Source organism: Neoarius graeffei, chromosome 13 (assembly GCF_027579695.1).
Source record: "Neoarius graeffei isolate fNeoGra1 chromosome 13, fNeoGra1.pri, whole genome shotgun sequence".
NCBI lineage: Eukaryota > Metazoa > Chordata > Actinopteri > Siluriformes > Ariidae > Neoarius > Neoarius graeffei.
Window position 1 is genome coordinate 11,525,617 of NC_083581.1, and position 26,232 is coordinate 11,551,848.

The 26,232-nt window shown below is 40.8% G+C and overlaps 1 protein-coding gene across 2 annotated transcripts; it reads right to left on the reverse strand.

The window, feature by feature from the left end:
• Positions 1–1,900: 1,900 nt before the first annotated feature.
• Positions 1,901–25,255, reverse strand: cog3 (component of oligomeric golgi complex 3). Of its 2 annotated transcripts, none has more exons than XM_060937247.1 (23): positions 25,051–25,255; positions 19,257–19,403; positions 19,020–19,081; positions 18,082–18,247; positions 17,302–17,376; positions 17,040–17,132; positions 16,560–16,685; positions 16,325–16,405; positions 15,234–15,277; positions 14,736–14,862; positions 14,391–14,482; positions 13,301–13,440; positions 13,034–13,191; positions 12,719–12,818; positions 10,577–10,668; positions 10,320–10,409; positions 6,755–6,875; positions 6,253–6,341; positions 4,653–4,787; positions 3,943–4,018; positions 3,684–3,811; positions 3,303–3,401; positions 1,901–2,429 (listed from the first exon to the last, which is right to left on the reverse strand). In XM_060937247.1, exons 1-23 carry the CDS (start codon positions 25,249–25,251, stop codon positions 2,400–2,402), a joined length of 2,472 nt encoding a protein of 823 aa, XP_060793230.1. In that variant the 5' UTR covers positions 25,252–25,255; the 3' UTR covers positions 1,901–2,399. The 2 variants fall into 2 exon arrangements, with proteins under 2 accessions (XP_060793230.1, XP_060793229.1); XM_060937246.1 differs by having other exon boundaries at positions 13,034–13,194.
• Between the last annotated feature and the right edge of the window lie 977 nt (positions 25,256–26,232).

Here is a 26,232-nt window from a genome sequence, read left to right on the forward strand (position 1 = left end):
GTGCGATAACTTGAGTGTTTGTAGGATTTATACAGAATCATTGTAACCAGCAGATGAACCAATTAGATTTCGGAATGGACCCAAAGAGTATCAAGGTCACAGCAAGGTCAAATGTCTGATAGTTTTATTTCAGCAACATCCACCTTGTTTGAAGCTTATTTCAAGGGTATTTCAGGCTCACAATTTTGACTAGATTTGTTAGCAGTGGGAGTATCTCCCTCTCCCCCTTCCTCTCTTCCCCATATCTTATTCTTTTTATACTTGTATATGTAAATACTTAATTTATTTTAATTTATCTATTAGTTTTCTCCATTTCTTTTTTCTGTTTATCTGTAATGATGCTGCTGGAATCTGAATTTCCCTGAGGGAACCCTCCCAAAGGGATCAATAAAAAGTTTTATCTAATCTAATCGTTGGTGTTGAGTTCTACTTGTTTTTGGGTTTGTTGTATTCTAGAAAGATCAGCATCTCTGAAGCGCCACATGAAATTAAAAACCTTGCATAAGGTTTGTAACCAAACGTGAATACATTTAGATTGAATATGTGTGTTTGAAACAAATTTTAATATTCCTTCTTTTTGAGATTTTCACTTTCTTGCAAAGCTTGAAAAACATGGGTATGAAGTTTACATGCAGAGTTGCCAGGTTTAATCAAAATCTCAACTACAATTTAAAAAAAAAAAAAAAACCCGCTAGTACAACTCTGGTAACCTAGGATAGTATGAAAGCTGTTCACCAAAGTCTGTTCACTACTTTTTGAGTCATGTTGGAAAGACAGGCAAAAAAAAAAAAAAACATAACCTCATCCAACACTGCTAGTGTTCTTTTTTTTTTTTAAACAAGTCCCAAAAGGGAAACCACATTTGCATATGCGATTCTTTTTTTTTTAACTTGCGCACAAGTTATCAGTGGTGCGCACACATTTCTGATTTATTTATACAGCCTCTACTCCTTATACTTCCACAAAGCACTTTATTCTTTTAAGTAATTTTAATAACACTATATTCAGGGAGCATGTTTTAAGTCATTCTTAAATGAATGTTCATTATTAAAAGAAAGTTTTCTCGGAAATTCAAACGGGCATGATAATGAAGTGTTGGTTAAAAGGACCCCATTTTGACTCAAAGCAGCACTGCAATTGCATCTCAGCTTCTTAGTACATTCAGATCTTTCTGGAATACAACAAAACCCCAAAATAGAAATAAATCTGATCAAAATGTTAGGTGGCTGTCCTCAAATATCTCATCTCATTAGCCCTAGCCGCTTTATCCTTCTACAGGGTCGCAGGCAAGCTTGAGCCTATCCCAGCTGACTACGGGCGAAAGGCGGGGTACACCCTGGACAAGTCGCCAGGTCATCACAGGGCTGACACATAGACAACCATTCACACTCACATTCACACCTACGGTCAATTTAGTCACCAGTTAACCTAACCTGCACATCTTTGGACTGTGGGGGAAACCAGAGCACCCGGAGGAAACCCACACGGACATGGGGAGAACATGCAAACTCCACACAGAAAGGCCTTCGTCGGCCATAGGGCTCGAACCCAGACCTTCTTGCTGTGAGGCGACAGCGCTAACTACTACACCACCGTGCCGCCCATCCTCAAAAAGTTTCCTGATTTGGGAAGGACCTTGTTTTGAAAGTCACTCAGAGGGATAGACATACAGAGATACAATCACACAAACAGACCATCACTCAGAAACGGACAGAAAGACAGTCAGTCTGACATAAAATTGACAGACAAGCATACAAACAGATAGTGAGACAGATGGGAGGGGAGAGAGAGAGAGAGAGAGAGAGAGAGAGAGAGAGAGAGAGAGATGAGCACAAACTCCATCACACAAACACGTACTAAGAACACAGGATCAGGGGTCTTCAATTGAGAAAGATGTTCATCATGTCCATTTTTTTTAATAATTTCCTTCTCAGACAGGAAGTCATGTGAAGAATAAACATCAGCTGATCATGAGAAGTGTGAAATTTTATCTGTACATTTACATTCATCAGAATATATTATAAAATCTATAATACACTAATAAAAAAAAAACCTGACCTCCCAAAATGCATTATTCTGCAGCTGCATTCTTTACTGCACATGTTTAGTTATCTGGAGTTAAAATAGCAGTGTAGTTACACACTGTTTCCATGGAAACAGGACGAGATGCTGCTCAGGAAGGACTTGTATTCAAAACGTCCTGTTCCTTTGGAAACTGCAGCCATTTTTGCTCGCAGAATGTTATGGAAGCACACTGCTCCGGATTCTTCTTTAGGAAAAAAAAAAAAAATTCATGTAAAAATAAGAAACTTTGTCTAACACATTTATTTTCTGAATCTTGTGTTGGGCGAAGAACTCAATTTCATCTTCATCACGTCCATTGTGCTTTCGCTTCTCATCTATTTACTCACTGACAGCAACAGATTGACCTGCAAAGAAGCAAAAATAAAACACTTTCTACAGCTGAGATTTATAAACTTCTGTCTCTCCATCTGCATGTCTTTGTCCATCTGTCTGTCAAACGTTCCTTTCTCCATCAGTCTCTCTCACCAATGGAAGAACCCTCCATTAGTCTGTGTCTCTATATATGTCTCGATCCATTTGTCTCTTCAGTGGACTCCTTGTCTCCATCTGTATCTGCCAGTGTTTGTCTCTTCACCAGTCTCTCTCCATCCATTTGTCTCTCCAGTGGACTGGTTCTCCATCTGTCTGTGTCTCCATCTGCTTCTTTCAGTTTGTCTTGCTTTTCACCAGTCTTTGTCCATGTTTACAACTGTCTATCCATCTCTCACCATCTGCCTGCATCTCCATCTGTTTTTCTCTTCAACTGATTGCCTCTCCGTCTGCATGTCTGTCTTTGTCCATCTGTCTCTCTCCATCAGTCTGGAACCATCAGTTGTAAGATGGTGTTTTACTCAGCAGAGATCAGTTAAGATTTTCTACATCCTGTAGCATGGCCCAGGTACGAGAAGCCATCCTGATGGGCCACGCCGTGGAACACAGTCTAATGGTTAGAGAAGCAGCTTTGGGACTAAGAAGTTGCTGGTTCGCCCTGGACCAGTAGAAATGGCTGAAGTGCCCGTGAGCAAGGCACCTAACCCCAAATTGCTCCCCAGGCTGCTTTGGGTATGCTGTATGTCTGCAAAATGCCTCTAATGAAATGTAATGTTCTGCCTGACTGGAGAGACGCATCACTGACTAGCAGTCTGAGAAATCAGTATTAAATCTAACAGCTGATACACACTTAATTTAAAACACTCCTCTGTGTGGTATGTATTAATGAAATAAACAAAAGCACACACCTGTTCCATGGAAGGGCAGGCGATGATCTGCAAGTCCTCTCCACTGTACTCCTCCTGCAGCAGCGTGTGGAGCTTCATGAACATTTGCTGGATGTTATTCTAAAGCAACATAGAATCACGGCTCAACAGTGTGGGGGTGTAATGTGACAACAGGTGAAACAGGTTTACATTCCAACACCTTTACAGTATGAGGAGCACAGTTTCAGTGTTCGGATATAAGAAAGTAATGCAGACTTCCCAACCACTCAGAAATGAGTATTCCCTGTGGCCATTATCTTAGACATACAATACACTCAGTGAGGTGATTGAAACACACATGTTGATGCTGAATGAATGGGTGTACTGGTGTTTGCTGAGGTGAAGTGAACACATGCATCTCACCCTCACGGGTTTGAACAGGATGAACTCCGTGTCTTTGTTTGCCAGGTACAACGTCATGCTCTGTAACGTCAGTGGCAGTTTGGTCTTCATCACCCGATATGTGGACATCACTAGGTCATTGATCTTTGCTACACACACATGGATCCAATACTGCACATCAGGTGTTTTATTACATTTGTATATTTGACTTGAATTAACATGGACAGAAATAATGCTACACCAAACAGCCCACACCTCACTCACTGACACACAAACTTACCAGGCTGAGCCCAGGGCTGCTGAGAGAGCTGGTAATTCGGCCCTCCTCCAACCACCATTGCCTTCAACGCAGACACCTGAACATGCCCAGAGATTATACATGTCAGTGATATAAACTACATGGCCAAAAGTTTGTGGACACCTGACCATCACACCCATATGAGAGTCTTCACCAAACTGTTGCCACACAATCGTACAGAATGTCTTATGCTGTAGCATGGAACTAAGAATCCAAACCTGTTCCAGCATGACCAAGTGCACAAAGCGAGCTCCATGAAGGCATGGTGTGTGAAGGTTGGAGTTAAGAACTCAAGTGTCCTGCACAGAGCTCTGATTGAACTCAACCCCACTAAACACCTTTTGGATGAACTGGAGCCTCAACATCCCAACATCAGGATCTCATCTCACTAATACTCTTGTAACTGAACGAACACAAATCCCCACAGCCACACCCCAAAATCTAGTGGAGAAACATGGAGCTTATTATAACAGGAAAGAGGAATAAATCTGGCATGAGATGTTCAACAAGGACATGTGGACGGGATGGTCAGGTGTCCACATACTTTTGGCTATGTAGTGTAGCGCTGCATGTATCGATCACTCTGTCTGTTGCGCCAACTACAGGCGCACAGGACCAAAGTGAAATGAAAAGCATCAAAATAACTTCTAGGATTTTGTGTGTCTCACACACACACAGTGTTCCAAACCCACCTTGGTCAGAAACTCCTCCAGATTTCCCACGAACATGCAAGTCTGCTGCTGAATAAACTGCTCACAGCTGGACTTGAGATGCCGGTCCACATCCTTCTTTGAGTCAATGTAGTGCTCTTTGATCTCTGGAGTTCCCTAATGAGTGAGTGAGTGCAAGTAAAATTAAATGTAAAAAAAAAAAAAAAAAAAAAAAAAAAAAGGTTAGCACTGTCACCTCACAGCAAGAAGGTTCGGGTTCGAGCCCCGTGGCCGGCGAGGGCCTTTCTGTGTGGAGTTTGCATGTTCTCCCCGTGTCCGCGTGGGTTTCCTCCGGGTGCTCCGGTTTCCCCCACAGTCCAAAGACATGCAGATTAGGTTAACTGGTGACTCTAAATTGACCGTAGGTGTGAATGTGAATGGTTGTCTGGGTCTATGTGTCAGCCCTGTGATGACCTGGCGACTTGTCCAGGGTGTACCCCACCTTTCACCCATAGTCATCTGGGATAGGCTCCAGCTTGCCTGCGACCCTGTAGAACAGGATAAAGCGGCTAGAGATAATGATATATCAGGGCTTGAAATTCGCGGTGGTCCGGTCACCCGAGGCGACTTAATTTTTCATTTGGCGGGTAATTCCTGTCACTAGCCAGCCCGGCTGGCTAGTTGAAAATAAAAAATATATATATATGAAGTGAAGATTCAGACTAGGGCTGTGTGATATATCGAATATACTCGATATATCTCCGAAAATTCTGTGCGAGATCCATATAATTATTATATTGTAACTATCGAGTATTTTATGGTCATCTGCCAACTTGCGTTTGTTTAAAGCCTTTTCCGGTGGTTTTCTCCCTATCCCTCAGACAGTAATGTGAGAGGCTGCCTAAGGGTTAAAATAAAAAAAATAAATTAAAAAAAAAAAAAAAAGACACACTCGCCAACCAATCCCAGGCGACATCTAGGTGCTGAAAGGAACTTGTGGGAAGATTTACTAGTTTCAGTTTACAGTGCTGACTCAGTTTGTGCAATCGCTGGTGTTGCATAGGCTACCGTGTAAGCTCTGTCAATTTCAGCGACAAATTAAAAATGGAAGCGGATGAATTGGTTCCTAAAAGAACTAGTAAGGGGTCAGTCATCTGGCATTTTTTTTTAGATATCGTGAGGAGGACATGGAACAACAAATGCCAGTTTGTTAAGTGTGCAAAAAAAAAACGGTATCAAAATACTCGGGTCTTGAAATAAATGCACATTAGTCATGAACAATGGTAACTACTCTCTTTTGTGTTATTTTTGACAGAAGTAAAATTCATACATGAGCAAATTTTGGCGAGTTGATTTTCTGTTTGGCGAGTTACTTTGGAAGGTAACTAGTCCGGCAGGCTGGTGAAAAAATATATGAATTTCGAGCCCTATGTGTGTGATATTTTATATATATATATATATATATATATATATATATATATATATATATATATATATATATATATATATAAAAATAATGTATGTATGTATGTGTGTGTGTGTGTGTGTGTGTGTGTGTGTGTGTGTGTGTGTGTGTGTGTGTGTGCGTACACACACGAATTTGTATACACGCATGAAAAGCATGATTGCCCAGGACCGATACCTCGAGCAGGAACTCCAGGATGGCGTTGTGGCTATTGAGACGGAAGAACTTGGGCACAGCTTTGGGGTTCAGGATCTTAAAGGCAGCGTCTGAACAAGAAACAGATCACATTAGATAATATTCCTTCTGAGCTTTGCATGATAACTTCTCTGGATTTATTTCAGAAAAACAAGTAAGTGTTTTCTCAAACGCTTTGACCCGGAAGCACCAGGAGACCAGGAACTGATGGAGTGGAGCTTGTTGTTTTATCTTCAGCTTGAACACAAGCTTCACCTGAAGACCCTGTGTTTAACTAATGAGCTTGCTTTACTTCAGATATGAGGTCACTAGGAAAGTTAAGAGAATGCTGTTGCTAGGCAACCAGCCAATATGGCTGCCCCAAGAACTCCTTACTGTGTAAGCTCAATGGAAAAGAAGCTAAAGATTATTTAGACGTCTTTTTTCAAACTGCACCCACCCCAAGGTACACTCGCATTGCTTTTGTTTTGATAAAAAGGCCCACCTCTGGTTTTCTTCAGGTCGAGTGAGATTTCTTTAATGGCAAAATCGGTATGGAACGGTGCAATCTGCTCTCTCATAATGAGGAGGTGCTTGATAAGGAAGAGCTGCCCATCGATTGGACTCTGAAAATGAAAAATTAAAAAAAAAAGATTGAAATTGAACACCAAACATGATTTACAGGAAGCCAACAGCCTAGCAAACATGGCCATAATCGCCTACATGTGTTCCACCGAATGACATTTTGAACATAAGTTTTAGTTTAAAAGCCTGTAATTTTTTTCCACTCTTGATTAGCAGCTAGGAATGACTAACATGGTTTGCTTATGAGGTGTAAAAATTCCAGCAGAAACATTTACCTTGAATTCTAAAGAAAGCCGATCAAAATGGCAGCTAGCTGCGCATTTGTAACGCTAGCCATGATTCAGTCTAACAAACAAATATTTGATGTAGACTGATATTGATTTGATATGCTGTTTGCTAACACAAGCAAGCTTAGAAAGTAAACTAGCTAACATTACACTGAGTTAGCTAGCTAAAAAGCTTCATAAAATAAGGTATTACAACCCCGATTCCAAAAAAGTTGGGACAAAGTACAAATTGTAAATAAAAACGGAATGCAATGATGTGGAAGTTTCAAAATTCCATATTTTATTCAGAAAAGAACATAGATGACATATCAAATGTTTAAACTGAGAAAATGCATCATTTAAAGAGAAAAATTAGGTGATTTTAAATTTCATGACAACACCACATCTCAAAGTTGGGACAAGGCCATGTTTACCACTGTGAGACATCCCCTTTTCTCTTTACAACAGTCTGTAAACGTCTGGGGACTGAGGAGACAAGTTGCTCAAGTTCATGGATAGGAATGTTAACCCATTCTTGTCTAATGTAGGATTCTAGTTGCTCAACTATCTTAGGTCTTTTTTGTCGTATCTTCCGTTTTATGATGCGCCAAATGTTTTCTATGGGTGAAAGATCTGGACTGCAGGCTGGCCAGTTCAGTACCCGGACCCTTCTTCTACGCAGCCATGATGCTGTAATTGATGCAGTATGTGGTTTGGCATTGTCATGTTGGAAAATGCAAGGTCTTCCCTGAAAGAGACGTCGTCTGGATGGGAGCATATGTTGCTCTAGAACCTGGATATACCTTTCAGCATTGATGGTGTCTTTCTAGATGTGTAAGCTGCCCATGCCACATGCACTAATGCAACCCCATACCATCAGAGATGCAGGCTTCTGAACTGAGCGCTGATAACTTGGGTCGTCCTTTTCCTCTTTAGTCCGAATGACACAGCATCCCTGATTTCCATAAAGAACTTCAAATTTTGATTCATCTGACCACAGAACAGTTTTCCACTTTGCCACAATCCATTTTAAATGAGCCTTGGCCCAGAGAAGACGTCTGCGCTTCTGGATCATGTTTCGATACAGCTTCTTTGAACTATAGAGTTTTAGCTGGCAACGGCAGATGGCACGGTGAATTGTGCTCACAGATAATGTTCTCTGGAAATATTCCTGAGCCTATTTTGTGATTTCCAATACAGAAGCATGCCTGTATGTGATGCAGTGCCATCTAAGGGCCCGAAGATCACGGGCACCCAGTATGGTTTTCCGGCCCTGACCCTTATGCACAGAGATTCTTCCAGATTCTCTGAATCTTTTGATGATATTATGCACTGTAGATGATGATATGTTCAAACTCTTTGCAATTTTACACTGTCAAACTCCTTTCTGATATTGCTCCACTATTTGTTGGCGCAGAATTAGGGGGATTGGTGATCCTCTTCCCATCTTTACTTCTGAGAGCCGCTGCCACTCCAAGATGCTCTTTTTATACCCAGTCATGTTAATGACCTATTGCCAATTGACCTAATGAGTTGCAATTTGGTCCTCCAGCTGTTCCTTTTTTGTACCTTTAACTTTTACAGCCTCTTATTGCCCCGTCCCAACTTTGAGATGTGTTGCTGTCATGAAATTTCAAATGAGCCAATATTTGGCATGAAATTTCAAAATATCAAATGTCGAAAGTGAGACATGTTGTCTATGTTCTATTGTGAATACAATATCAATTTTTGAGATTTGTAAGTTATTGCATTCCGTTTTTATTTACAATTTGTACTTTGTCCCAACTTTTTTGGAATCGGGGTTGTAAAATGTTTAAGTTGATTAGCAAACTGCCAAGTCTACTGAAGATACTCAAACACCACAAGCAAGAGCTATCATCACGGCATCAAATGAAAAACAAAACAAGTCATTAACTTCCCAAAAGGGTATAGAAGAAACATTAAAGCAGTCAGCTCAGCGTTCCCACAACCCACTTCATTGTTTTTGTTTTGAAAGCAAGTGATTGCTAGCTCTGTTAGCTCTCTGTGCAGCAAAACCTCCACAAATTCACTGTTCGTGATCTCTTCAAAACTCCTCTCAAATTTTTTCTTTATCTACGTTTCATAAGTGGAAGTTTTGGATAAAATACACCTGATAGTTTCTTTTCATTGCGGCTGCCCCCGAGACGGCAGAGACCGGTTCTGGTCCATGACAACAGAATAACCGTACATGAACAGATCAATCAAAAGACTTTAAAAAAAATATAACTACTTTGAGAAAACATCTTCAATTTCACATTACAATTTAAGATCAGTGGCTTAGGAAGTCAGCAAATTGTGGATCATTTTTGGAATGTCGCTAGCATTGGAAATGCCAACCCGTTCCTTTTTGAATTCTTTTAAAGGGTGAGCCAGTCGTTTAAGGGTTCAACATTTGACTTTTACAAACAGTGAAGAGTTGGATGATATTGAAAAATAATTATACTTTTAAAAAAATTTAGAATAAAATAAACACGACAACCAATTATGTTGACTACACAACCCCACATACCTGTTTATAGTCAATATAGGGCTGTCATGGTAATCTGTATAACTGATGAAGATGAAACACTAAATTATATGGTTGTTCTGCCTTTTTGGCTTTAAAAAAAATTAAAAATAAAAATCCTGCCTGTGTGCGGCTCTGTGATCCCTCCTGATTGATGGAAACACACGGAGTACGAGGAGAAGAAAAACATCCCATGAAGAAGTTAAAAAATAACAAGCTGAAATTAAAATCATTGTAGTTTGATCTGAGGACAGTTTAGACTTCTACATTTTGTAATAAATAAATAAAATGTTTATAATATTGGCTACGTTGCGTCTATTTTTTGTCTTCTCATTCACAGTGAATTGAGGTGCCTGCGCCAATTTAAGAACTGCCTGAATCCTAAAAAAAAGTGTTTATGGTGGCCTGATATTTTTTTTCTTACGTGCATCATTTACAAATGTAAAAATATTTAGGGGAATACTACTCACTTTCAGAAGCTGTTTAAAATTTCTTCCTGTTTGTGTGTGTCCCTTCCTAGAAATGAGCAATCATCATCTTTCCAGGCACCAGTCATGTGTTAGTCAGTCAGTCAATCAGTCAGTCATCGCTGATATCCGATTACACCATCTATAACCTGGCCCTAATAGTCACCACAACTCTAACACAAGATGAACTTGAAAACTCAAACCACACCTTTCGCTTCTCCTCACCTTATTCTTGAGGATGAATTCAGAAGCTTTAAGCAGAGACAGGATACAAGCTGACAGTGCTTCCTGAGACAAACCCTGAAAAACAGCCCTCTGTGAAAGAAGAGTGAACAGATGACAAACATCCAGTTTAAATACAAATAAAATTTTATAAGCAGTACTGGAATATCCATTAAGGTACACTTATGAGCTTTATATCTGTATGAATCATCTGATACTGAAACGAGAGAGTGCGTGCGTGCACGTGCATGTGGACTCACATCAATGCAGCGGTAGAGTTTAGATAAGCACAGTAAGGTGCGTCTGACTGTTGGATACCACATTCCGTGTAGATCAGCAGGTGAAATGCCTCCTGGTGGACAAAGGACACAAAATTTAGACAGCAGACAAACAGTTATAAGAAATAGCCACGCCCATACAAGGACAGTGGTGCTTGAACTTTTGTGAACCCTCTAGCATTTTCTATATTTCTGCATAAATAGGACCTAAAACATCAGATTTTCGCACAAGCCCTAAAAGTAGATAAAGAGAACCCAGTTAAACAAATGAGACAAAAATATTATACTTGGTCATTTATTTATTGAGGAAAATTATCCAATCTTACATATCTGAGTGGCAAAAGTATTTGAACCTCTAGGATTAGCAGTTAATTTAAAGGTGAAATTAGAGACAGGTGTTTGTCATCTCATTGACTGAAATCAGGTGTGAGTGGGCACCCTGTTTTATTTAAAGAACAGGGATCTATCAACGTCTGATCTTCACAACACGTTTGTGGAAGTGTATCATGGGACGAACAAAGGAGATTTCTGAGGACCTCAGAAAAAGCGTTGCTGATGCTCATCAGACTGGAAAAGGTTACAAAACCATCTCTAAAGAGTCTGGACTCCACTAATCCACAGTCAGACAGATTGTGTACAAATGGAGGAAATTCAAGACCATTGTTACCCTCCCCAGGAGTGGTCGACCAACAAAGATCACGTCAAGAGCAAGGCGTGTAATAGCAAGGTCACAAAGGACCCCAGGGTAACTTCTAAGCAACTGAAGGCCTCTCTCACATTGGCTAATGTTAATGTTCATGAGTCCACCATCAGGAGAACACTGAACAACAATGGTGTGCATGGCAGGGTTGCAAGGAGAAAGCCACTGCTCTCCAAAAAGAAACACTGCTGCTCATCTGCAGTTTGCTAAAGATCATGTGGACAAGCCAGAAGGCTATTGGAAAAAGGTTTTGTGGACAGATTGGACCATTCCAGCATAAGAACCTTATCCCATCTGTGAAACAAGGTGGTGGTAGGATCATGGTTTGGGCCTGTTTTGCTGCATCTGAGCCAGGACGGCTTGCCATCATTGATGGAACAATGAATTCTGAATTATACCAGCAAATTCTAAAGGAAAATGCCAGGACATCTGTCCAAGAACTGAATCTCAAGAGAAGGTGGGTCATGCAGCAAGACAACGACCCTAAGCACACAAGTCGTTCTACCAAACAATGGTTAAAGAAGAATAAAGTTAATGTTAATAAAGTCCTGGCCTTAATCCAATAGAAATGTTGTGGAAGGACCTGAAGTGAGCAGTTCATGTGAGGAAACCCACCAACATCCCAGAGTTAAAGCTGTTCTGTATGGAGGAATGGGCTAAAATTCCTCCAAGCCGGTGCAGGACTGATCAACAGTTAACAGAAATGTTTAGTTGCAATTATTGCTGCACAAGTGGGTCACACCAGATACTGAAAGCAAAGGTTCACCTACTTTTGCCATTCACAAATATGTAATATTGAATCATTTTCCTCAATAAATAAATCAAGTATAAGATTTTTGTCTCATTTGTTAAATTGGGTTCTCTTTACCTACTTTTAGGACTGTGAAAATCTGATGTTTTAGGTCATATTTATGCAGAAATATAGAAAATTCTAAAGGGTTCACAAACTTTCAAGCACCACTGTACATACAGCATTACATTTTGGGCCACATCCATGACAATACCAGTACTCAGGCTGCACCCCAGACTCCACCACTGAGGCCATGTCCAAGACACCATTTGGGCCACATCATTGAAAACACCACTGCTGGAGATTCATGTTTTAAATGACACCGTTTGGGCCAAATCCCAGACAAACCCTTTCTGGCCATGTTCCAGATTACACCACTTGGCCTTTTTTTTTCCCTGAAGGAAAATTTTATATCCCCCGTATCTATACCATTTAGACTGTGTCTCCAGCAAGAACACCTTCATAACCCCCAAACAACATTTGTCCTAATGACAAGACCTTTGCGGCCACACACCAACGCTAAGTTCCTGTGAGTCTCTGATACGAACTGAAGCTAAATAACATAAGCTGGAAATAAAATTTGTATCTTTCCTTAAATATAAATAAATAAAATAAAATAAAATAAACCACACACCTGTATTTCCAATCTTCCTGGAGTCGGATTCCTCCAGCTGGACATCGCTGAAGGAGGTGTCGACTTTCACCTGCTCCTCTTTCAGGGCCTGAGCAATTTTCTAAAATATAAACCCACGCATGTTTCCATTTTTAAGCAGAAAAGACTGGATGTGTTCTGAATTCTCTGTCAACTATCTATTATTCAGGCAAAGCCCTTAGTTTGGATTTTTCCCCTCAAATCCATCTACAGAGTGGTGTGGAAAGTACTAGTCTAGACCAAAGTAATTACTGCACATTGTGTGTGTGTGTGTGTGCGCGCGTGCACGAGAGAGACCTCCATCATCTGCAGTTTTTCGGGGTAGGCGAGGTCTCCCGGTGCTGGGTTGTATCCGCTGATGTCTGTCTGGATGTAGATGTGTGTTCTGTAGACCAGTCGTTCCTGAACATCCTCCAGCATCTGTTTCACCACGGCCTCAAACGCACACAACTGCACTGCTACACACACACACACACACACACACACACACACACAAATATCACCGAAGAGTCAGTTACCCCAGCCTTCCCATCCAAGCTCAAGAACCTAGAATAATATCTTTACCGTTGTTGTGCACATGATCCTCCAGCATCTCGTTCTTTAAAATGCTGCAGAGTTCTGACAGCGTCTCCAGATGGACCACGTGGATGATGAGTGGCCGCAGGACGTCATATAAAGAAATGCACAGTTTCTCGAGCAGCTCGCTGAAGCAAAACATGCGTTCATCAAATTAACATGTGATGACATCAAAAACTGCTCCATCAAAAAGTTTGTCCCAAATCACCACTCCATTCTCTTAAATAGTGTACAATCTGTGGTTGATACTAATTAATTAGCAAATCCTTCTGGTTACCACAACAAGCTACTCCCTGTACCAAAAAACAGTGCCTTGAATAAATATTCACCCCCTTATGGAACTATGGGACTTTTCCCCATTCTGTAGTATTACAACCTGGAACTAAAACGGACTTCACTGGGATTAGAGGTCATGAATCTACACAAAATAGAACACTTTTTTTTTTTTTACCAAACAAGTATTCACCCCCCATTACTGTGAAACCCCTAAATTAATTGTGGTGCCACCAGGAGTGACATATTAACTGAATGGATTTGATAAATAAACATGCCTGTTACAGGAAGAACCCAGAGATTATTAAACAACACACCCAAACAACCAAGGAACAACCAAAACACTTCCAGGACAAAGATGTGGATAAGTATTAAACAGGGTTTGGTTATTAGAAAATACCAAACTTGGAACATCATGCAGCATGACATTAAATCAGTTATTAAAAAATATAAAGAATATGGCAAAACAGCTACTCTGCTTAGAGAATACCATCCAGCAAAATCAGAAAGAGGGGATTAGTCAGAGAGAGAGAGAGAGAGAGAGAGAGAGAGAGAGAGAGAGAGAGACTCCAAGGATAACTTGCTACCACCAACATGTTTCACAGTGGGAAGTGGAAGGTGGTTTCAGGGTGATGAGCAGCATCCACACAAAATATGTCCAGTGTGCTTTTTGTAAAAAACACACTCCAATATGTGCCATTTTGTATACATTCACGACATATAATCTCAATTACATCCATTTCAGTTCCAGGTTACAACATGACAACACTGAGAGGAAATTCAGAGGAGCAGGAGTGTCACTCACTCCAGCTTGGCTGTAGGTTTGGAAAAGAATTCGTTATAAAGCTGATGTTCGTCTTGACACACATGAACCATGAAAGCACAGCCGCTGCGCACCTGAACACACACACACACACACACACACACAAAACTGTCAAGTATCATCATACCAAAGGAATTAGTGTAAAAGAAAATTTAGCATGAACCAAGCCCCATCCTGAAGAATTATCATTAACATGAAGGGTTTTTTAAAATCTTTAACATTAACAAAAGTATTAGCGGTAATAAAGAACGACCTTAAGAAAAAGGTACAATTGTAGTGTTGTTGCTCAGTGTTACTTCTCTGAACTGTGTGTGTGTGTATATGTACTAGAGCACAGTGATCCTTGTTGTTCTGTCCTGTCAGCTCAGTGATTGTGGACTTAATGCTGGGACTGAGCAGAACTTCTCTCTGATCCAGATAACACTGATGGATATCATCCAACAGCTGTTGATACCTGATCACACACACACACACAATACAAGAATTAACATGAACACTGATAGTCATCCTTTAAAATCACATTCAATGATATTTGTGTAAAAAAAAAAACCTGTTACAGGTAGTTCCTCACAGTGAGGTTGAAGGTTATTCTTCACAGAAATGTTGCAGGTTCATCTTATTCATAATTTTATTTTACAGACTAGCAGTCAGTTATCAGTGTATGGTTGGCTCTCCAACAGCAATCCTTCTGTTTAATGCTATGTTTTATGATTAACCAGATGTTCATGTTCAGGTACATTACAGCCTCTTATCAGTTAAATCTGAAACAGCTGGTTTCTGTTTCTCAAAAACAATAAAAAGAGTTAAAAAAACAAAAACACTTACTCTGAGATTTTCTCTGATCGCTGTTCAACCTGCTCAATTAATGTCTGGACCCAGAGACAGATAGATTAGGATTATCATCAAATATAATTAGTGGTATTAAGGTATTTATAATGTTTAAATGTCACATCACCCAAAACAAACAAACAAGAGTGCTTGGAGAGCACAATATCCCTCACTGGCAACTATATCTATGCCATAAGTGCTTAATACACCCTCGTGAAATTGTCGACGTACAAGTTTGGAAATCAAGGGCCATAACTCTGGTGAAATGTGACCAAATTGAACGAAATTATAATATGCACATTACCGACATATAGCAAAGCCTTTTGCAAAGTTTTGGGAAGTTCCTGCAAAACCTGGAGTTCATTTCAGACGACAAGCACACTTTCATGAAACTGTCAAAGTACAAGTTTGGTAATCAAGGGCCCTAACTCTGAAAAAATTCAACCGAATTGAACTAAATTGCAACATGCGTATTACCAACATATAACCAAATCTTTTGCTAAGTTTCATGAAATTCCTCCAAGAATTGAGAGAGGAGTTCATTTCAGAAGACAAGCACACTTTCATGAAATTGTCAAAGTACAAGTTTGATAATCAAGGGGCATAACTCTGGTAAAATGCGACTGAATTGAATGAAATTGCAATGTGTATTACCGACATATTACAAAGAATTCTGTCAAGTTTCGTGAAATTCCTCCAAAAATTGTGAGAGGAGTTGATTTCAGAAGGTGAGTACCCGTCCCGGGACAGACAGACGGACTTCGCCACAACATAATCCCCCTTTGGGCCTTTCAGCCAGCGGGGGATAAAAACCCCACACCCCACCATACAACTACCAGCTAGTAATAAATGAACTTAAAAACTCAAAATGTTAACAACTAAAGTGTTCCCCCAAGTTTTTAACAGTAAACCTTAACGTGTTAAAATGTTAAACCTTACACGAATGTCCAATTACTACCAATAGAAAAATTGTTAAAAAAGACAGCATTTTTACATGCATCTTTTTTTGGCTAATATTCTGCCTCAAAATAATATATTCTGATTTTTGACTTCTGTGATTATATAAGCAAAGTGTGTATGCTCTTTACTTTGAGCTTTGGTGCTGCAGCTCGGAACTTCACGTAGTAGAGTGTGAAGGCATTGTCCATGTTCGCTGTGGCCACAGGGTCCTGATGGGGTTCAACATAAAATCAACAAAAATTACAGAAAATATATTTGTATTCAGTACCATATCTGTACATACTTGCTGTAAGCTTCAACTTCTTTAAAAAAATAAATCCAGTGCTATATAAATAAACATTAAAACTAGTAAAATTTACACACCCGCTTCGTGAGCTGATTTGTGAGATTCTGCAACGTGTTGATTATGTGAGTCTTCAAGAGATGCAAAGCTTTGGACAAACACTGCCTGAATTTGGCGAGGTAAACCGGATAATCCTTAAAGTTCGGCTGGAAAGAGAGAAAAGGCAGATTTTATGTTATATTTATCAATATAAAAATCAAACATTATTATAGATGCCTAAATATATGGAAACATACAAGTAGTAATTAAATCAAACTATTAGAAATGCTAAATAAAATGGTGTGTTTTAAAATATGGTCTTTAAAAAGTTTTTTTTTTTAAAAATGTGTTTTTTTCCATTGTATGGTTCAATTAAATAAGTCATGATGATTTATTACTAGTAGTAGCAGTAGTAAATGCTACTAAAAATTCAAAAATATACATTTTTAAACATGTTTTTATAAAAACGGGCAGAAAGTAGCCAAATACCTGAAACTAAAAATAAATGACTTTCAGCTTACATGTGATGAAACATACTCGATGCAGTCGTCTAATTTGGAAAGTGTTGGTATAAAACCCTCACTGTTCACAGACAACGTGGGCAAGTTCAGTTTCTGCACAGATCACATCAGACTGTGAACATCTACAGCTGAACTCAAATTATTCCATGCATTTTAATGGGTTTACAGATTGTGGAACGTCTGCTGGACAAGTCGTTACCATAGAAACAATAATGCTGGCCAACAGTCACACTTCACAGAGAAACTAACATTCGTACATTACCGTGTTTATGTTCTCCAGTTCATTAAAGTAAGACAGTTTCTGCTGGATGCTTTCGGCCAGGTCCACCAGTTCTGACTACAGGAGGAGAAAAATAAAGATAACATAAGATTATATCTTCAACAGGCATGTAATAGAAAAAACAAACTAAACAATGTAAATGACTCCACAGAATTAAAAACAATCACAAAACAATATAAAATACAGATGATACATATACTACAGATATGCAAACAGGCTAAACAATTTCAGTGACGGTATGAGTCACTTTATTTTCTTCTTCTTAAAGGAGTCATCTGGGCCACATTTATGATTAAACAGTGCTGAAACATCCTTGTTATTGTTTTTTTTTTCCGGGTGGGGGGGACCCCACTCTCTCTAGTCAAAATGTTACATACTTTGGCAGTGTGTTGTTTGGAACCTGAAAGAATTGACCACTAGTGGTGAGCTGATTCGCTGAAAAGAGCCAGAATTCCCATCAGGGTTCCATTCTGGTTTAAGTCACGCAACACCACCCCCTAGTGCAGTCTGTGAGCAGGCACACCTGAGCGAAGAGCTTGTACATCCTCATGCACACGTATAAATCAGGTTAATTAAAGGATGCTCACGAGTCACAGTTACACACACACTGAAATGTGAATATCAACTGAAGCTCTTGAGGTGTAGCTGCATTATTATTTTTTTTTTTTTTGCACTGTGCTACCACCACGTGATTAGCCAACTTGACTAGATAACTGCATGAAAAAGCAGGGGTTACATGTGTTCCTAATAAAGTGCACACACCTGCTCCTTCAAGAGCTGTTCACAAGCTTCGTGTAGCGTTCCTGTCTTCATGGAAACGAATAAATATTGTTTTTGTAGAGAGTCCAAATGATTAAGACCCTCATTAACATCTGTTAAAATAGCATCACACTGCTCCTGATAACAGCTCAAACACTCCCGCGTTGTCCTGCAGAGAGAGAGAGAGAGAGAGAGTTAACTGCATTAAACTGCACCATTTTCTTGCAGTAAGAAAGAGAATGTATAAAATGGTGATGGTATTAAAGAAGAGTGAAATAAATGAAGTGTGTGAGAAAGACAGAAAGTTAAGAATAAAAGCAGAGGAAAAAGAGAAAAATACAAAATGTGAGTTTTGATCTCACAAAATAAACAGGAACAGGTTCTTAATGCTTAATGGCCAAACAAAACCCCAAAATAAACTCCTTTATCCATACAAGACATGTTCAAGTGTGCACTTGTTCATATTTGAAGTTGTATACTGTGTACACATTTTTTTTTAAAGAAAAACAATGTCCCTGGGTGCTGACATCTTACGCTCTCCCAGGTTCAAATATCATGCTCAGAGTATAAATTATGCGAGAGAATCTGAGATTCTGACATCACTATTACATGCTACATGACTTACCAATGCGGAGATCTAGTGGGTACATAGCTTCAAAATTGTTGTAAACAACCCTAAAGATGATTAATAAAATTAAAATTTCCTTGTATTTGCCATTCTTTTGTTTGTTTTTATTTGCTGAGAAAAGTGATTTTTATACAGCAAGAATTGTGCTGCTATGGCAAAGGGCTTGTTACCTGCATCAGTACTGCGTAATGCGTTCTCACCGACTGAGATTTACACTTTATAAAGTAAAATCTGCTGATTCATGGATTTTGTTGCTTGTAAAAAATTAATAAATAACTCACAATAGAGGTGGGATGTATAAAACAATACACACCTGTATTTGGCACCTTCTTCTTGGTCCATATGAGTCTGTAGTTTGGAGAACCAGGAGAAAAACTGCAAGAAAGAAAAGACTTAAGAAGTTAAAACTTCAGAACTTTATTAGTACAACACACCCATTAGGCTACGAGAACCGGAAACACTTCCCACAGTTCCAGAGGAAAGGTCTTCCCTTGTGCCTGTGTGAGACTGTAGTGTAAGATTTAAAGTCATGCATCTGAAACACTCCTACCTGCTGAGCTGTCTCAATCCGATTGTTCTCCAACTGCAGCGTTTGGAAACCCTTCATAAGCACGTCCTCCATGGAGGCAGGAACAGCGGCCGTGAACGGAGAAAGCAGAGAGCGAGACGACAGGACGCACAGATCCTCAATCGGCAGCTGGAAGGGGAAGAGCGAGGGACAAAAAGCCAGGGGTCCGAAACACAGATAATAGGCAGTCAAGAAAATAACAAGAATCAAAACCCCAGGTTCAGCTCCATCACACTTCATCGTCTGAGTGTGGGGGCGGGGCGTTTCACCTAGGAGGCGGGCGTTTCAGTGTATCAACACTGAGTAAGGACGCGGGGCGTTTCAGTTTATAATCATTTTTGACAAAGGAGGCGGGGCGTTTTAGCGTATAGACCCTTTTCAGTCACGTGACCTTCGTAAACGCGACCGCCATTTTGGACATGTAGTGGACTTCGGCTCGAATCGGTTTGAATGCGAGGAAGGCGACAAACATAAAAGAAAAAGGAGCGAGATGCAGAAAACTGTATTTACTAGTTTACTGTAATTATGATCTGGCAGCTATTTACACCGGATCCAGTGTAAATAGCTGCCGGATCCAGTGTAAATAGCTGCCGGAGCCAACGTTCGAGCTTGCCAGAGCGCTCCGGCCGGCCGCGAGCTAGCGCGCTCTGGAACCTCGGACGTTGGCTCCGGCAGCTATTTACATTGGATCCGGTGTAAATAGCTGCCGGAGCCAACGTCCGAGGTTCCGGAGCGCGCTAGCTCGCGGCCGGCCGGAGCGCTCTGGCAAGCTCGAACGTTGGCTCCGGCAGCTATTTACACTGGATCCGTCAGCTATTTATGCTGGATCCGGTGTAAATAGCTGCCAGATCATAATTACAGTAAACTAGAATGGAATGTTAACAGCAATGTAATGCCTTTTCTGGCTAATTTTATTCGTCTTACCTCCAACAAAGTGGTCACTACACAAGCGTTGGTATGCCGCTATCCATCTTCTCCGTCGGTCAGCATCTACCGGGATCCGATAAAAGGATAACCCTTGCCTTGTTTGTTGATGGTTACTACATCCAGGTGCACAACAATATAGTGGCAAGATGGAAGTCTTGCTGAAAATAAACACTTTCTTTGCTGCCGTTCCTCAATGTTGGCTGTGGTAAACTACTGGTAGTACATGTCCAAAATGGCGGCCGCGTTTGTCGTGACGTCACGTGAAAAGGGTCCATAGACCCCTTCGCAGTAAACTGCGCGCGCAGCCTAGACCCAAAAAAGACTCAGTGACGGTAGAGACGAGAAGAAATATTTGGAAGAAATGCCTAGTTGTTGTGTTGTCGGGTGTCAGAATCGTAGCAGTGATGGGGTTAAAATGTACAGAATTCCAGCAGGATCTCACCCATTCCAAAAAAATAAAAAATAAAAATCGCCGACATCTATGGCTACAAACCATCAAACGTGTAGACTGGGATGAAAGCACTATCAAAAATGAGCGGGTTTGCAGCGCCCACTTCATCACAGGTAAGATCAGACTATTTATTAAATCTTTCTTTTTTATTCTTTCTAGTCTTCGTTTATTGATGTAGCAAAATACTTTGGTAACGTTTGTCTGATTAGCTGGGTCATAGTTACACAATGTAATGAATATTGTTAGCATGTTAACTTAGCTTTGCATGCAATTTTGTTTGTAGGAGATTACTTACCCTGCCATACGCAACTGGCTGTCAAAACGTAGCCTTCCAGCTTGTTGTATACCACCCAGGCTTCATACATAGCAACCTTCTGACCTTGACGCTGATTTAGTAAGATTTTTGACTTCAGAGCACAGAAGTTTTCATTAATTTCAGTGTAAAATACGTTCTGTACATGCCCGCACATAACATAATCATATGCGTCTAAAGACTTGTAGGCACGAAGTTTTTCGTGGGTGTACACTGAAGTCTTGTCAATAAGGTACGAGTATATATCTGGCCATTGCATACCACTGGCCCGTAGCCAGGGGGGATCGGAGGGTTCGTTCGATCCCCCCCCGCGACATCGCCCCCCCCCTCCCCGGACACACACGCCCCTCAAGATTACTCAAGATTTATTCATTTGTTCATGTCCGATGAATATACATTGATTCACATTTAAAATTTACAATATCAAATCCAGACTAATCAAAAAAGAAAAGTAGACTAAGTGAGGACGAGTTAGAAAAACGGGTTCATTTCTCCTATGTTTATGTTTACACGTTTTGTTCAGACTGCTTTACACCCCAATCCAGTGGGTGGCGGTAATGCCCCCATTAGACCCCTTTCACTGACGTCACCCGAAACCGGAAGTAAACAAACCCTGCGCCATACTGGAAGACCAACAAACTCGTGATTAGGGGGAAATAACGGCAGCGCGCGGTATGTGAACCCACGAGGCACTTGGTTCATCAAAAATCTACAATGGTAAACTTTTGTGCTGTGTTAGGGTGTTCCAACAAAGCTGATGGGAAAGGTGAAAAGAAGTCTTTCTACAGATACCAGCTGTGATTGAGACACAAGGTGAGCAAACCAAGGAGCTTTCTGCCAGGAGACAGAGAGAGTATTTAGCTGCTTTATGCAGAGCGGATCTGAGTCACTAGGCTAGAGTGTTGTAGAACATTTTTTTAAAATGTTTACTGAATAAAAACATCCTTAATTTTATCAAATATACTCTACTCTATATTTCATTTCTTTCTTTTGTTTTAAATTTTCCTCCCTCCATCCCTCTTTGGATTTTAAATATAGTTTTTCCCCATGTCCAAATAATTCAAATATATATAAATAAAAACAGATAAGTAGTAAATTAAAAATAAATTATGAAATAAAAAAATCCATTCTCCCTTGCCCCGAGTCTTATCATATGGGTCAAACCCATCAATCACAGCCAGTTTCTACACATACCGTGCCCTTTCTGCAACTGGTAATGTACTCACATAACCAGAATTATCAGCCATCGTGTCACTTTACTCTCGCTCGTACTTTGTTTTATATTGTGAGTGCATGTACTTGGTCTTCCAATATGGCGCCTAACAAAATCTCGCGGTACGGTGACGTCACGCGGTAGCCCTGGATAGAAGAGAAAATGGGGAAAAAAGAAGATAAAGACAGAAAACGCAAGAAATCTGCTGCTACTTTGTCCCAAAATATTGGCGCCATGTTCCAAAAAAGGGCCAAAATGGGTAAGGTGCTGAGTGCAGGACTTTGTTTTTCTTTTGTTTACAGCAGTAGTGGTAGATCGATCTGTCAGAGTGATCAGTGGGGGGTAGCGTCAGCCCGTCCGTCAGTCTATGTGTGTCAGTGACACGTGCACACAGAGATGAGTTAGGTGGCTCGATGGCTAGGTACTAGTAGCGTCGGACCTGGGGCTGCTTTTATTTTTTTTTTCAGCTTGGGAAATCGGAGCTGTGGTGTGGTGTGAAGACAGTAAAATGCGAGACTTTAAGAGCACGTGTTTTTCAGTCGTCATGGTAACATGGCATCATGGTAACATGACGCCCTGTCATGGTAACATGACGCCCTGTCAGTGGTTTGGCATTTGGATCAGAGTGAAAAGAAACGTGTGCACTAGCTGAAAAATGAAAATGTTCAGACCAGTGTGTGTGAAAACACCCACTGTTGCTGCATTTGGGCAATTTTAAATTAATTGTCCTTATAGGGCTGTGCGATATTATTTCAATCTCAGGATTACTTGAAACATTTATCTCAATTAGAAATTGTTGTTTTTTATGCTAAAGCATGGGCAGATCAGGAGTGTTCTGATGCCATAAACAACAACTGAAGTGAGCAACAGAGACAGACAACAACAGACAGACAGACAGTGAAGGAGGGCAACAACAGACAGACAGACAGTGAAGGAGGGCAACAACAGACAGACAGACAGTGAAGGAGGGCAACAACAGACAGACAGACAGTGAAGGAGGGCAACAACAGACAGACAGACAGTGAAGGAGGGCAACAACAGACAGACAGACAGTGAAGGAGGGCAACAACAGACAGACAGACAGTGAAGGAGGGCAACAACAGACAGACAGACAGTGAAGGAGGGCAACAACAGACAGACAGACAGTGAAGGAGGGCAACAACAGACAGACAGACAGTGAAGGAGGGCAACAACAGACAGACAGACAGTGAAGGAGGGCAACAACAGACAGACAGACAGTGAAGGAGGGCAACAACAGACAGACAGACAGTGAAGGAGGGCAACAACAGACAGACAGACAGTGAAGGAGGGCAACAACAGACAGACAGACAGTGAAGGAGGGCAACAACAGACAGACAGACAGTGAAGGAGGGCAACAACAGACAGACAGACAGTGAAGGAGGGCAACAACAGACAGACAGACAGTGAAGGAGGGCAACAACAGACAGACAGACAGTGAAGGAGGGCAACAACAGAGACAGACAGACAGTGAAGGAGGGCAACAACAGAGACAGACAGTGAAGGAGGGCAACAACAGAGACAGACAGTGAAGGAGGGCAACAACAGAGACAGACAGTGAAGGAGGGCAACAACAGAGACAGACAGTGAAGGAGAGCAACAACAGAGACAGACAGTGAAGGAGGGCAACAACAGAGACAGACAGTGAAGGAGGGCAACAACAGAGACAGACAGTGAAGGAGGGCAACAACAGAGACAGACAGTGAAGGAGAGCAACAACAGAGACAGACAGTGAAGGAGAGCAACAACAGAGACAGACAGTGAAGGAGAGCAACAACAGAGACAGACAATGAAGGAGAGCAACAGAGACAGGCAATGGAAAAGAGAAACAACAGACAACTGAGGTGAGCAACAGAGACAGACAATGAAGTCACAGCACAGTTGTAGGAAGATAACAACAATAAGTTAGACAACAGAGAACTTATAACGAATAAAAAAATGTCTAAATTAGAAGATTTGAAGTGTGCTCGTGTATTTGGGGGGTACGGGAGTAGGGGGCCAGATGAAGTTCACTTTTGGGGAAAAAAGATCCCCCCTCCCCTCCACAATGCTGGCTACGGGCCTGTACCAGGGAACTTACTAACATCGTCCGTCCACTCTTTAATTAAATACGGATCCGGTAGGCGATGTCCACTTGTTAGAGTTAACTTATTTATGTAGCATTCTCGATCTTGTAACGACAATTGTTTTGCATAATCTGACAGCTCATAATGCCGGTCTATGGGCAGCGCCATTGTTTCTGAGTCCAGGCTGCGCGCGCATCCTGGCAACGGTCGGTTTGTGCGAAGGGGTCTATAGACATTTTGAGTAAGGAAGCGGGGAGTTCCAGTTTGTAAATATTTTGAGAAATAGGCGGGGCGTTTCAGGAGCATCATCAGTATAATATTGTTTTTAAATATTTTTCAGAGTTCTTGCTGATTTCTTTACTCAGGTAAAGTGCAGTTTGTTGCTGAAACTCTCCCTGAAATTTAACAGCACATGAGGAGTGTGTTTATTATAAATATGTAGTGTAAACATTAAAATTCAGTGACTGTCACTCAAAATGTCGGGGTTTAAATTGAATTTAAGTTTAATGCTAGCTTGTTAGCCAACATGTACAGCTCTACGGCTACGTCCCAAATAGTGGCATAGCATATCGAAATAGTGCGCTACCATAATTTAACATATTACATGACTGTATGTGTAGGAACATAACAGCGGATAAAAATACCTCTACTGCACTGAACAGACTGCATTTTATACTCGAAGTAAAGACACTCTATATACTTTGAACCACTAAATATTTCTCGCACACTATGAAGTACAGTACTGCGCGATTTGAGACACGGTCCATCTGCAGCTCATTGACGCTCACCTCTGCGGGAATGGGGAGAGTCTCAGCGGCGGAGCGGATCTCCAGGACCGAGTCCATCTGTTTGTCCGTGAGCGGCGCCATAGGCTCAGAGCTCCGGTCCCAGAGAGCAAGCTTCTCCCGCGTTTCTTTATCCGCGAGTTCCGGGAGAGACTGCTCTGTGCACGCCATCTTGCCGCCTACATCAACATTCAACGTCATCATAAAAGCTCCGCTTCCGGGTTTGGGGGTGGAGCTATACGTCACGTCACAAACTGTCAGCAGCCTATGATTGGTCAGAACTTACCTATGGAGAAGTTTTATTAATTGTTTTGTAACACATTCAGGGAAAATGCTTAATGTTAATTATTATACATACGGGCTACTTTTTCCATGGAATAAAAACCTGTATTCTATTCCCTTCTAGCTGGTTTACTGATGGCATGCAATGTTGTTATATCGCTTATCTTCCATGTACGCCGCTCTCCCCAATGGAGAATGAGCGTGCAATATTGTTATAATATTGCACGTTGTCAAGACAACACAACGTCACACGTGAAGATCCAGTGACAAAACTTTTGTTGCACATGCGCACAATCATTTCTTTGTCGGCCGGAAGAGAGAAAAGACAGGGTTAATTCAGTGCTAGGTTTAAACACTAAATAAATAAACTGAAACTAAAGACATGCTGAACACCTGAAAGGCTACCAAAACTTCATTATGTAATTCTTCACGCATATTTACAAGAGAAAAACATACCGACATAAAAAAACTGGAAAAGAGACACATCAGAGATGTAAAACTTCTGCACTAGTGAGTGATTGTGACAAAAATGGCCATGAGGTTTGCTTCATTAAAAGCCGAAGATTTAAAGAGAAAGACGCGCTGAACACCCGAAAGGCTACCAAAACTTCCCTGGATATTTTTCACGTGTTTAATCTTCCACATTAAATATATGGAAAAACTGGAAAAGACACACGTTGGAGACTTCAAACTTCAGCGCTAGCAAGTGATTGTGACAAAAATGGCCATGAGGTTTGCTTCATTAAAAGCAGAAGATTTAATAGAGACAGATGTGCTGATCACCCGAAAGCCTACAAAAACTTCACTGGATATTCTTCACGCATATTTATATAAGAAAAACATACCAACAGACATCGCAAAACTGGAAAAGAGAGCTATAGCGGAAATATAGAGTTCTACTTG

Coding starts and splice junctions, on each gene's coding strand:
- cog3 (XM_060937246.1), bottom strand. CDS start 25,251: ATGATGACGTTGAATGTTGATGTAGGCGGCAAGATGGCGTGCACAGAG. Junction 16,406..16,559: donor CAAATCAGCTCACGAAGCGG/GTGTGTAAATTT, acceptor GAACCCCATCAG/GACCCTGTGGCCACAGCGAA. Junction 14,863..15,233: donor CGATCAGAGAAAATCTCAGA/GTAAGTGTTTTT, acceptor GTGTGTGATCAG/GTATCAACAGCTGTTGGATG.